General features: G+C 37.5%; 1 protein-coding gene across 1 annotated transcript in view; it reads left to right on the forward strand.

Annotated features, from left to right (window-relative positions):
• The window catches only part of BANK1 (B cell scaffold protein with ankyrin repeats 1), a 277,972-nt gene that overhangs the window by 66,281 nt on the left and 198,422 nt on the right, over positions 1-13,269 (forward strand). Inside the window, exon 3 of the mRNA XM_012809273.2 lies at positions 6,136-6,290. Coding sequence (XP_012664727.2) covers positions 6,136-6,290 — 155 coding nt within the window. The remainder of the gene's footprint in view (positions 1-6,135; positions 6,291-13,269) is intronic.

Below are 13,269 nucleotides of genomic sequence, written 5' to 3' on the forward strand. Positions count from 1 at the left end.
CCTTCTATACCAATTTTCTTAAGTGTTCTGATCATAAAGGGATGCTGGATGTTATCAAAAGCTTTTTCTGTATCAATTGAGAGAATCATATGGTCTTTGTTTTTTAATTTGTTTATGTGATGAATTATATTTACAGATTTACGTATTTTGAACCATCCTTGATTGAGTGAAATTTTGAAAGGCGTTCTGCTGTGGATAAAATGCTATGGGGAAAGCTTTTGTGAAGAAAGACTCAGTTAATTAGGCATACTTCAGTGATGTCTTATTTTAAGAAATGTCTAGAGCCACCCCAATATTTAGCAACCACCACCCTGATTAATCTGTAGCCATTAAGACAAAATTCACCACCAAGGAAAAGATTACAACTCGCTGAAGTCTCAGATGATCATTACCATTTTTTAGTAGTGAGCTGTTTTTAAAATCAAGGTGGGGATATTGTTTTTTTCAGACAAAATTGATCACAAAGTTAACAGAGTGGTCTAACAATATGGTCTGTTACGTATAAACATAAATTTTTATGTGCACCAGGAAACCAGAAGGTTTGTGTGACTCCTGGACTGCAAAGTTTACTTGGTTGTGTTAGTCTGAGAAGGAACCCTCACTATCTCCACGGTAGGCCTCCAGTATAAAGGCTTATAGGGTAGATCTTTTTACAATGTCTCAAAAATATGTATGTGCAGGCTTAAGGCAAAGACTAGAATAATATTTACCCCAAAGTTGGCTGTGGTTATCTCCAGGAGGTAGAATTATAGGTGGTTTTATTTTCCTCTTTTTTCCTTTATGTGTTCTAAATTATACATGATGAATATTCATTACTACATAAAAATTCAGAAATTTGATTTTGAAAAATGGAATTGCTGATGTCCTCTCATCCAGTAAAACTGATAAATAATTTTTGATGATGTTCATTTTTATCTGATTGGAAAAGTAATATTCACGGCTGGTCAAAAGTCTGGTGCATATTCAAAAATGAAGAAAGTTTTTTGTGAAATTCTTTTTTTTTCAGTTTGAATCCACCACCTCCAGCAATGGGGCCGGCGCCCTACCCTTTTAAGCCACAGGCTCCACCCAGAAGAAAGTTTCTTAAAATGACTTTTAACAACTCAGAAATAATCATTGCTAACATAATGGTGATTTTTTTTCATTGTGAGTATATGTATGTGTGTCCATCTATATATACATATGTAAAACATAAAAACACAGGATATTTATATGTACATATACACACTTTATATGCATATATATATGTATATGTGCATATGTTTCCACGCACACACATTAATATCTCCTCTGTTTTATTCGGCTAATATTGTAACCAAAAAATTTTTCGAGCTATTACAACCTCACATGGAACCCTGCTCTATCTTATGACTATTCAGTTCATTCTATGCATTTTCTTTCTTCATTGTAATAAAAAGAATTAAAAAAAGAAACCAGAAAGTTGCTGATTTTCTGGATTGAGTGTGAATTACACTGAATACCTTAGGCATTTTTCAATGGAATGTTTTGTAAAACAGAAAACAGGAAAGTCACTCCTCCGTTCATGTCCCATGAATAATTTAAAACTCCAAGTAATAATCATTGGCACATTCACAAACTTTTCTTGAAGCCTACATTTCAAAAACAGAGCAACTGAAAGGAATGTTCCCCTTTACATTGTTCTTCATTAAAGGGGATAATTGAAAATCCGATGCTCAGTTTTTGTTTGAAATGCTATTCAGTACACCTTGGTTTTATTTTATTCTGGACGAGCCGCTGAAAGGGATTGCTGTTGATACACGTTGAACTTCAAAAATGATGTCACTAGGGTTTGTTTCATTAGAGGGTCTTTGAGTCCTTTAGCTTCGTGCTCCATGAATCCAGTTGCAGGAAATAACTGCCAGGAGCGTGGGGGATGTAAATACGGCCTTAGCAACGCTCAAACAGGTTAACAACAAAAATGTGTAGGACATCAAGAGGGTTCTAAGCTATGGTGATTTCTTTTAGCTTTGTTCAGTTTCTGGGGTGTATTTTTGGCTATGCTGATTGAAGTACAAATGTACTTTCTTATGACAGAAGCTTATGGTAGATAGAATGAATTACTGGCCTTGAGATACAAGTTATTTAAAAAGAAAAAAACCTAGCTGGGCATGGATATTTATTTTATTAAACTTGGGAACACATATTTATTAAGCCTCCACTATGTCCCAGGCACTATTGTATGTGCCAGAGATACAGAGGTTAAAAAAAAAAAAAAAAAAAAGATCACCTGACCTAAAACGTTTGCGTTCTAAATGGGATGGACAGGAGATAAGGAAACAGATCGATACATGACAGAATTTCAGGTAGCGCTTATGCTATGATAATCTTAAGGACAGGTGTCACACTGAGGTATGACTTCCTGCTTCTCAGTCTCCATTGCACAGTTAAGGCACTAGCAAGTCTTCTGAAGTGCAGACTCTGACTGAGTAGGTCTTAGGTGGCATCTAGAAGTCTGCATTTACAGTCAGCCATTGGCCCAGGGACTATGCCCTGCAGCGCGCGGTACTGTACCATTTCTGTGTAGCACGTTGGCCTAAGGCGTTGGTAGGAAAAGGTGAAATAAAAGAAGAGTGAGTGGTAGAGGTTGGATAACTAGAAGGGGAGGAAAGAGGAATTTTGGGTGAAGATTTACGTTTTTAATGGGAATCACTGTCAGTTAATAGTTGTTGCTCTTCTGATCAAAATCCCTCCATGCCGGAGCTCTATGCTTATCCATTTAACCCTTAGGAAAAGTGCTGGAGTCGGCTCTGAGCTTATCATTTTCCCTTCCTCTGTGTTCCAGAAGGTGGGGATGTACAACAGGTTTCGCTCCGCTCTTATCCAATCCCAGTACCAGCGTGTATTGTTTTAAAAAAAATACACCTATTTTTAGGAGCTTTATTCCTAAGGAAAAAGCAAAACTGCCTTTTGCTCAATAAAAATAGCAGCTGGGAAAGTCCCAAGTATCTTAGTCGTTCCAAATGAGATTTTAACTTATTACCTTTATCTTTCTCTGGGACTTAACTTTTGCTTTTTGAATTTTGAGTCTGTAGTTTTTTGGTTTTAGAAACTAATTCATTTTGGAAAACTAACCTAATATTTGGAGTTGTCTTTTCCGAAGATGTTTTGGGTTCTGTTTTTCTTTTTGCTCTGGTGTCTCTGTTCATTCCAGATGAACTTCTGTTTTTCAAGAATTCCTCAAAATGTATTCCTATGTATTTGTATCATTTTCCCAGTGTTGTAATACATATGTCTATTTTTAAAAATAGTCTTTTCCATTATTTCATTTAGATGTTGTAGAGAACACTGATGTGTTCTCAGCCTGCAATTTTGACCAATTCATTTCTTTAAACAAAATGTACATGCACAGTTTAATCTGTAAAATAAGTACATTTGCAATGGAAAAGAAAGAACATGTTATATATACTATATTATCAGATATTTTTAATATTATCTATATAATAAATTTGCTCATAACCCACAGTCAGAAGTAACCACTCTTGATCGTTTGTATATCTGTGTAGGTAGATAATCTTAGATAATCTATTCTTAGTAATTCAAGAATATGTCTTTAATTCCTACCACATAGTTTTGTACATGTATACTTTTTATTTTAATAAAATAGGAATCTATTAAGTCGATACTCTGGCAACTTGATTTTTTTTTTACAGGTATGTCATAAACCTGTTCCTTGTTTTTAAATATTCTTTGATAAAATTTTTGTTAGCCATAACATCTTATATCACAAAGCATATTTTTATCTCACCCCTTATTGCTTAGATTGCTCCCAATGTGCAGTAGTATAAATAGTGCCTCAGTGAACACTCAGAGACATAAATCTTCCTGTACATCTGTAATAATGTTCCCAGAGTAAACATAATAGCTTCACCTGATATCAGTGAAGAATGAGCAGAAAGTCCCAAATACCGACCCAGTAGAACAATGTACTCCTCCTTTTCTTAAAGTATATTAAATAAAATCAGTTTCCTAATTCTTTTATCAATTCACAGAATGATTGAGCCGGTTTTATATAAGCTGTGACTATTTTGATTTGGGTATATATGTGTGTGTATGCACATGTGAGCGAGAGAGAGAGAACGAGGATTCCTAACGAAAGTGTTTCAAGTTGCGAGAGAAATAAAAGCTGTTTTTCATTTCAAATGAGACTAATATGGGAAGAAATCGGGAAATCTCAGGTGCTTTTCTGCATGAATTTTGCAAATTTCATAAGACAGAAACAAAATAAAACATAGAACTTTTCCTTCTTAGATATAGCAGGGGGACAGTACCTCTCAAGAGGGAATCTCTTTTGTGGCTTTGTTGCTTTTCTGATAAAATTACTTATATGAAACTGGGACTTCACTTTTTTGGAACATGGGATTTCACTTTTTTAGGTACAATGAGACCAAAATTCTAGCTACTTCCAGTTCTTCTGTCTTCAAGCCTTCTTTCCTTTTATTCTGTCAAAGCCCTTTAGCCAAAAACCACCAGGAACATACCTGCACTTGAACCATTTGGATTTCTTAGTTGTTGCAATAAAGCAAAGGCACTCCATGGAGAATATGGAGTATCTTCATAAAAGTGTATTGAGAAAGGCTTCAGGGATTTAGGCTTCTTTTATATTTATTTATTTATTTATTTATTTATTTATTTTAGGCTTCTTTTAAATGAGTTGAAAGAAGATTCAAAGAAGCAGGGCTTTGCTATAATTTTCTTGCTATCAGAAAGCAAGGGTAATTTTATAATTTCATTTATTAATGGTATTTTAATGACCCTACTTAGAAGTAGGGCGCACAACCGTTTCAGTTTGCTTGAGACTGAGGTGGTTCCTGGGACATGGCATTTTTAGTTAGGTTAGTGCCCAACCCCAGAAAATCCCAGGCCCGGCAGGAGGAGTGGATCACCCACCTCTGGGACAGGAGAAATGAAAAGAGACTGAAGCTGAAGTTGGTAGAGAAGCAATAGGCGTTCTTACTAGCCAGGATTTGGGGATTTGGGCCATTTTTGCAGTTTGGGCAATGTTCATGTTTTTTTGCCTGTTTTCCAGTGTGATTATAGATCAGTCTTGTCTCTTTCTTAATCCATGTGGTGACAGAATGGCCTTGTCTGATTCTGCTGTTCTGTGAAGGGTCTACCTGTGAGGGCCAGGGTGGCTGGCTCCTGCCAACTCCAAGACCTCATGGCATTGGGCCAGTTTCATTCTGCCAAAGTCTGCTTTTCTTTCTCCCAGTTTCCTTCTTTGGAGATTTAAGGCGTGCTTTTGAGTGGGCCTAAGAGTTTACAGATGTGACCTTCTTGTCTTAACGTTAGCCATATTGGTTCTGTGCCCTAATGAAACACTTTGGGTATTGCGGCTTTGAATCATTGAATAATAAAAAAAAAAAAAATTCATCTCTCTTAACACATTTTTTTTTCCCACAGAGAACAGTGTTTTAATGATTGGGCCCAAATGCTAATTACTAACTGTTAAAATTTTTAAAAAATCAAATACGTTAGCCCTTCTTTGAGGTTCAAGATTCACATTAGCGTATTTCAATGGTTTTAATAATGCTACCACAAGGAAACCCAACTTATTTGATATAAAACATTTATTTTTATAGAACACATTAACATTTTGATGAACACTATTATTTCACTGTTAAACTGATATTTTATAGAAGTGCCGGTTTCATTAGTAATTGTCCCATAATTACGCTTTTTGTTTTTAGAAATTAGAAATAATGTAAAGCGTAAATAATGGTTCTGATTTACATTGTTCTTATTTAAAATAAAGGAAGTTTTCTTTATAACTGTCATGTAAAAGAAATGGTTTTACATATTTACTATTTTAATTTTGAAAGAAAATACAAAATGTGATGGATCTTTTTTTGAAAACATTTAGTAGATGCATATATTATTGTATAGTTGATTTAGTTTAGTCTTAAAGATCATAATACTAGTTAAATGGTGAAACATTATTTTAATTATTAATACTGGGTCAGTTATTTCAGGTATCTTAAACTCAGATTGGTTGTTCCATATGTTAATTAAATCAATTATTCAAGAATTTTTCTTTATAGTAATGGAGAAAATAATACAGCTTTAGTCATCATAATCTTTAGTTATTATAATCTGCATTCATAAAATTTTCTCTAGGTTCTGAAGACTACCTTGAAGTTGACATTCCCTCAAATGTAAGAGTCAAACACTCAAGGGAAATAAATGAGAGAAGGGAAATTGAAGAAGTACCAGAAGCTGCAGGAAGCACCATCCCACTGGCAGTCGTGGTTCCTGCTGAAATTCCATGTGAGGTCAGGAAAGATACCTTTTATTTAAGTGGCCCCATTGTTTTAATAAATATTGCATTTCATAAGAACATAAACTCCAACCCAGCTGGCGTTTTTGTCTACTTTGTTCGTGACTGTGCCCCCAGAACATAGACCAGTGTCTGGCAATTAGCAGGTGTTTGATACGTAGTTGCTGAATACATAATTAAATATTGAAGAATTTACAAATGCCTAATTGTATCAACTCGTACTTCAAGTTTGCAAATACACAATTGCGTAGGCGCTCTCTCTCTCTCTCTCTCTCTATATATATATATATATATGTGCACATATATATATCTCAGCTGCAGTATAACCTCTGTAAGTTGATCACCCAGGGGACTGTAACACATTGGTCGACAAACAGAAGTGGTCAACATAAGGAACTTGGCCTTCTACACTGATATATACATGTGGTGCATGTCTCGTCTATGAAAATTAGGCTAACATGTGGAGATGGTCAACAAAGAGGGCTAGTCAGCTATGGAAGTTCTATTGTAACTAAAAGAAAGTTAGATTCATATTATACAGATCAAGGATTTATTTTCATAAAGGGAAACATGCCTTTGAATAGAATTTTAAAATATTTACTTTTCAGGACACCAATTTTTCAAATTATAGAATATACATTAAAAGCTGACTTTAAGTGGAAATATTTTAAAAGCTGGAAGAGCTGGTCTTTCAGGGAATAAAGTATAATGTGGAGAAAGGACTACATAAATACATATTTCTGACATTCTTCTTCCTTAGTTTTCCTTGGGATGAAGCAGTAAAATAAGCTACCCAAATCTCTGGCTATGCAATCTTGGGACAATGATAAGATGCTGGGCCTCCATGTCTATAGTGTCCCCGAGTGGAAAAAGCCAAAGATACAGGAGAACCTTATCAGAGTTGCATGAAAGGGTCCTCCTGGTAGAAGCCAGTGAATTTACCCAGCCGGGAGACGAGCGTACACTGACCATTTTGCAGGGGAGTGGGTGTCCCCTGATCCTCCTCGTACCAGCAGTCCCGAGGGTAACTGAACCTCCTGTTTCTGTGGGTGAAATTTAATTTCCTTACCCTCTCTTCCCACCTCCCCCACCCTCACCTTGCCTGAGCAGAAGAATCACAATTTCAAGCTATTTTGCTGTCAGTTCCATAGTAACAAAACTGTTTTGACTAGAGACCCCAGGAACCTAAACTATCCAGGTTGGAGGGAACTGACAGAGATGATCAGGCAAAGAAAAATTATATGATTCATTTAAAGGACTAAGGAACTTAAGAGAGGGAGATCAAGCTAAATGCTAAGAACTAGTGGCTCCTACTGAATCAGAAAATAAGGCAAGAGACAGAAAAGGACTGCAATGAAAGAGAAATGGCTGTCACTCTCAAGTAGGTGAAATCAAAGAAGGAAAAAACCTCTGAAACTAAAAATAGCACACTGGGAGTTATGCAGTGAGTCTACATAGCTACTTTTAAAAATATCTCCAACAGTAAAATTTAAGCCCTATAAAATCCTCTTGTTACTAAATTTGGAAAGAAATCAAAGTCAAAAATCTAATCTCACCGCTGTCTAGGGAAGATACCTTGTGCAGATGACCAGTGAGGATAGGGGTTCTTTCCTAATAGAATAGCAGAGTTATGCATTCTTTTTATTGACATTGACATAATTCTTTGAATTCTTCTGAAATTAAATTGTTTAAATATCAAATCTTTTTGAATATTCCACATTTTAAAGAATCCTAAAAGTTGAAAAGTTCCACAGGATTATTTTAACACCAGCTCCACACTCTAAAAAATTCAACATAAGCTAATCCTTGGACCCAAAATAGTTCTCCCATGCAAAATCTTGAGTTCTCAGAACCTGTACTATCTAAATCCATATGACTGTTGCCAAGCACCACAGAAAAGACCATTTGTATCCAACTGTTTGAAAATTATATTTCAGATTTTCCATGATAATGTTTAGTGTGTGCCAACTGTCTGAAAGCACAACCTTTGAACTTAAACTCAATTCTGAAAAGTTTGCCTTTTAAAACTCCTGCCTTTTGCTTTAGGAAATGATCCTTGAGGTTTCCCTGCCATCCTCCAAAATCTAAAAATTTTCCTCATCCCTGATGATGACCAGGTCTTATTTGACATGGGCCACCTTCACACCCAGCACTTCCAAACCCTGCTAATCTCCTCTTGTAATTTGTATTTCCAGTATGTAAATCCTGAGTTGACTATGAGTTCTATGTAGTGGCATAAGTTTCATTTTCTCTGATGTACAGGAAGTTGGTTTAAGTCCCTTCTGTGACTGCCTCTTGCTATGGATTGCCAGAGTACGTGTTCCCACCTCCAGGTCGGTGTCCCAGCCTCCAGGGTCCGTGTCCCCGCCCCCAGAGTCCCTGTACCCGCCTCCAGGGTTCATGTACCTGCATCCAGAGTTCCTGTACCTGGGTCCATGACCCCCACCTCCAGGGTCTGTGACCCAACTCCAGGGCCTGACTCCAGGATGCCCACCTCCAGGATCCGGGTACCACCCTCCAGGGTCTGTAACCCGCCTCCAGGGTCCGTGTCCCCGCCCCTGGGGTCTGAGTCCCAGCCTCTTCCCTCTGCCCTCACCTCTTCTGGAGAATCAGCTTTAGTCAATGCTTCATTGAGGCCGTGGGTGCTGCTGCTGTCTGTGACCCTCCAGCCTGGGAGTGTTGATCCCTTCACCTTGTCACCCTTCCCAGCACTGTTCCCTTTCACAGTTTTAGGATTTCCTAAATCTTGAAAATATTGTACCACTTTAAAAATGGCAGAAAAAAAATTTTTTTTTCTTTCAACTTATCCCCGTGCAGTAGTGAAGATACATCTCCACTAGCCTAGTCGCGTAAGTCATTCCTTCTCTTTGAGAACTATCTGGGTGATTTTTAACTGTTTAAGTTGGCTTCTTACTTTGGTCTCCCTTTTACATCTGCAGAATTGGCACACTTTGTTATGGTTTAGATTTTCTTTAAACATTTTTTGCTCATAGGCTAAGATTGTTATATGTTTAGCACCTTCCTCTGGAGTTGGTCTTGTGGAGCAGTCGATCCTGACAAGTAGGAAGTCACTGTGCTCGCGGTCTGCCAGAGGCGTCTTATCCGATTTTACTTCCCTGATAAAAAACGCACCCAGGCGGCGTTCTCCATTAGAGTAAACATCTCAACCAGAACCATACCCCGTCCATTATTTGGTAACTTCTCTTCTTTGCGACCTCCATTTTCCCAAAGTCCTAATTCAATAAATTTCTTTAGCAGATTCCCCCAGAACAGTGGTTCCCAACTGGGGGTAATTTTGCCACCCTCCCCTCAGGGGACATTTGACTAAGTCTGCAGACGATTTTGGTTGTTATAACTGGGAGGTTGCTCCTGGCACCTGGCGCTTGACCCTGGGATGCTGCAATACATGCGATAGTGCGCATGTCAGCTCCCACAATAACGGCTTGCCTGGGCTCCAAATGCAAATAGTGCCAAGGTTAACCTTATCTCAGAGTGTAGGAAATGTATAGTGCGCCATACAATAAATGAGTCACTCCAAACTTGCCTAATTATGGCCTCAAGAATTCAGTGCTCCCCAGCAGAGGTTTCTCTGCACTCTGCCCAGTTGTTCTGTAATCACTTTCTGGAACTTCCTACTCTTTAATGGGTGAGTCCATTCTCTCTCTCTCTCTCTCTCTCTCGCTCGCTCGCTCTTTTTTCTTTAACAGATTTTACCTGAAGTTTTATAAGGGATCCTCCAAATGTTTCCCCAAGACAGGGGTTGCTCTTAGGAGAACTTCAGTTTGCATGCCCTGAAGCCTAGCCTGGCCTGTTGTCATTTTTTTTTTTTTTCAGAGTATTATTGGGGTGCACATGTTTTGGTTCCATAGTTTGCCTTTGTATTTTAAGTCAAAGTTAGAACTGTGCCCTTCAGCCAGAAAGAGCACATTATACCCATTGGCTGTGAGTTTACCCATCCCCTCTCCCTCTCCCACCTACTTGAGTTTTCCTTCCATATGTTTACTTAAGTGTTGATCAAGCAGACTCAGTTTAGTATTGAGGACATGTGGTGTTTTCGGTTTTTTTTCCATTCTTGGGATACTACACTTAGGAGAATAGTCTCCAATTTCATCTAGGTTATTGCAAAAGACTCTAAGTCACCATCTTTTCATGGCTGAGTAGTACTCTGTGGTGTACATGTATCACATTTTATTAATCTATTAATGTATTGGTAGGCACTATTACACTTCTTTGCAATGTTAGCCCCAGTGACAGATTTAGCAACTACTTCCATATTTCTCTGGAATAGGGCCATCCTAACGAGAAATTAAGAGTGAGATCATTTCCTTTATCCTGTTTTTATCTGTGTAGGCAAGTCTTTAATATGTTACGTGTCCCTTCCTTTTGGCAGAATTTGCCTGCCGCAATCTCAGCTTCTGTGCCCCCCAAATCGCTCACTTTTTAAAGTATAATCAACCCATATGTCTTTATATTTGTTTTATTCTCTCACTGCCGTTGTCCTGATGACAACATAAAAACATTTTTATAACTGACTCAGTCACTTGCTGATTTCTTCAGAAAATTAAATTCTTATAGTTGTAATGTAACTGCCAAAGACTCTTTAAGTGGCTTTCCCAGAATTTGGATATATTAGTTTCATTGATATATTAATTTGGATATATTAGTATATTAGTTTCATTGATTTTTAAAAATCTGAATCCTAGAACATGACATCTTTAATAAAGGCCTTCATTTTTTTCTGAACTTTTCATTCACCTCTGAGGCTGAAACCATAATATGAATCTCCAAACTCATAGGACAGACTGGGGATTGTAAACCACCACACCTAGAGATATACCCTAAGATGATAAGGAAGGATTTGATTTTGAAGGGCCATAGGAGTCTGACACTACTTTACCAGTTCACCCCAGGCCCCAAACACAATTTATAACAACATGGAAAAATATAACACTACCTACTTAACTTCTGACACTGTACCACAAACTAGTTCTTAGTAAGCAACCTTAACTTAAAGACTGATCCTGCAACTTAAATTAATAATATGGTTAAAAAGGCAAAAGATGAATATATAAATTAACGCCTAAAATATCTAAATTGTGAAATGATATCCTCTTGGAGGTGAGGTTTTATAATGACCAAAGGATGTTTTTCTTTTTCATTTACCAAGTGGTTTTCAAACTGAGATGCACGTGGGGAAGGCTCAGGACCATTATTTTTAAAAAATGGGATCTGTGGGTTCAAGACCAGCCAGAGCAAGAGTGAGATCCTAACCCTAAAAAACTAGCTGGGCTTAGTGGCGGGCGCCTACAAAGCAGTAGTCCCAGCTACTTGGGAGGCTGAGGCAGGAGAATCGCTTGAGCCCAAAAGTTTGAGGTTGCTGTAAGCTATGACACCACGGTACTCCACTGAGGGCAACAAAATGAGACTCTGTCTCAAAAAAAAAAAAAATGCTATCTGTATCTTACCCCAGAAATTCAAGTATAAATGTCACATTGTAGGCAAAATTTCCATACTTTTGTTTAGGTGTCAAGGACTGTGACTATGCAGCAAAGCTGAGAGTTTGGAAGTGATCATTATTATGATCCTTTTTCTCCCTGAAGACTCAGAGTCAAATAAGGGATGCGTAGAAAAAGGGAGAGCCAAACAGCAGCCTCATAACTGGCAAAACTAAACTTATGACCATTGGAAATGCTGAATGCCATAACATTTTCTTCCTTAAATTCAGTTTACCATATAATCATGGAACAAGCTGCTAACGGCAGGGAGCAGGTGAAGCTTTGAATACTGGGGGAAATCAGAAATAAAACTGAGCTGGTTCAATTAAAAAATGTCATTTTTACAGACTTACTCCACATGAATTTAAAATATATATACACTGTTTATACATTAGCATAATACAGACATATAAGACATACCTTATGTTGTAATTCTTACAAGGTAACACAATAATATAGGAAAATAAGAGCACTATCAGGTTGTTTTATAATCTCGCTGCAAAGCCAAGACACAGATGTGAAAATCTAATCGAGAGAAAAGGGCATGATGCAACCATGGTCCAATGAGGGGTGTGGATGTGAAATGCTCTACTATTCCTTTGGAGGTGCTAAAACTCCTTGTGAGCTGAAGTGGCAGGGAGGATTCTGTGGAGCTGGTGAAATCTGCATCACACCTTGGTGGACAGGATAAGTGAGGGGAGACAGGGAGATCAGGAACCAAACAGCACGGCAACAGCACGTCCAAGCAGGACTGCTACCTAATTTGCAGTGCACAGTGAAAATGCAGGCGCCTTATTAAATAAATGCTCAGTCAATGCTTATTCCTTACTTTTCTCTGTATTAATTCCAGTCTTCTCACCTCTGGTATGATTTTTTTGCATTTTTTCCCAAAAAGAGTGTTTTTTTTCAATAACTCTTTTTACCTTATGTACCTAGATTTAGCTTTTTCATCTTAATAAGTCTTGACACTTTTAGTTTTATAACTTTCAGTCAACTAAAAAATTTTCACAGACACTCATTGTTAAGATTAACCAGGGACTTTCGATTATATAAAATATAAAACTGTTGTACATTAAAAAATCACTGTATTTAAATTATAACAGATCTTAAACCTGTTCAGACCTCTCATTTATAGATAAAGAAACTAAGTTCAAAAAAGGAGGGGGAAAAAGGATTTAGAAGGAGGTTTTATTTAACATTTAAATTCTAGTGCTCTGATGGTCTCTGAAAGGCACTAGAGACCCTTAGGCACTTACACCCTGGGATAGGGAGGGTGAGAATTAGAGGTGGGAGGGAGGGAAAGGGAGCAGCTGTATCCTCACTGTTTTTTTCAGTTACAAAATATAGTATGAGGGGAGAAAAGAGCGTTCAATGAACACTAAATTGATACATTTAAAATGTAGAAAGAATCACAATCACATATTTCCTTTCCGAATACATCTGAACACCATAGAAGGGTTCTTCAATAGTGGTGTGTGA

This window comes from Otolemur garnettii, unplaced genomic scaffold, assembly GCF_000181295.1.
Source record: "Otolemur garnettii isolate 467f Iridium unplaced genomic scaffold, OtoGar3 scaffold00103, whole genome shotgun sequence".
NCBI lineage: Eukaryota > Metazoa > Chordata > Mammalia > Primates > Galagidae > Otolemur > Otolemur garnettii.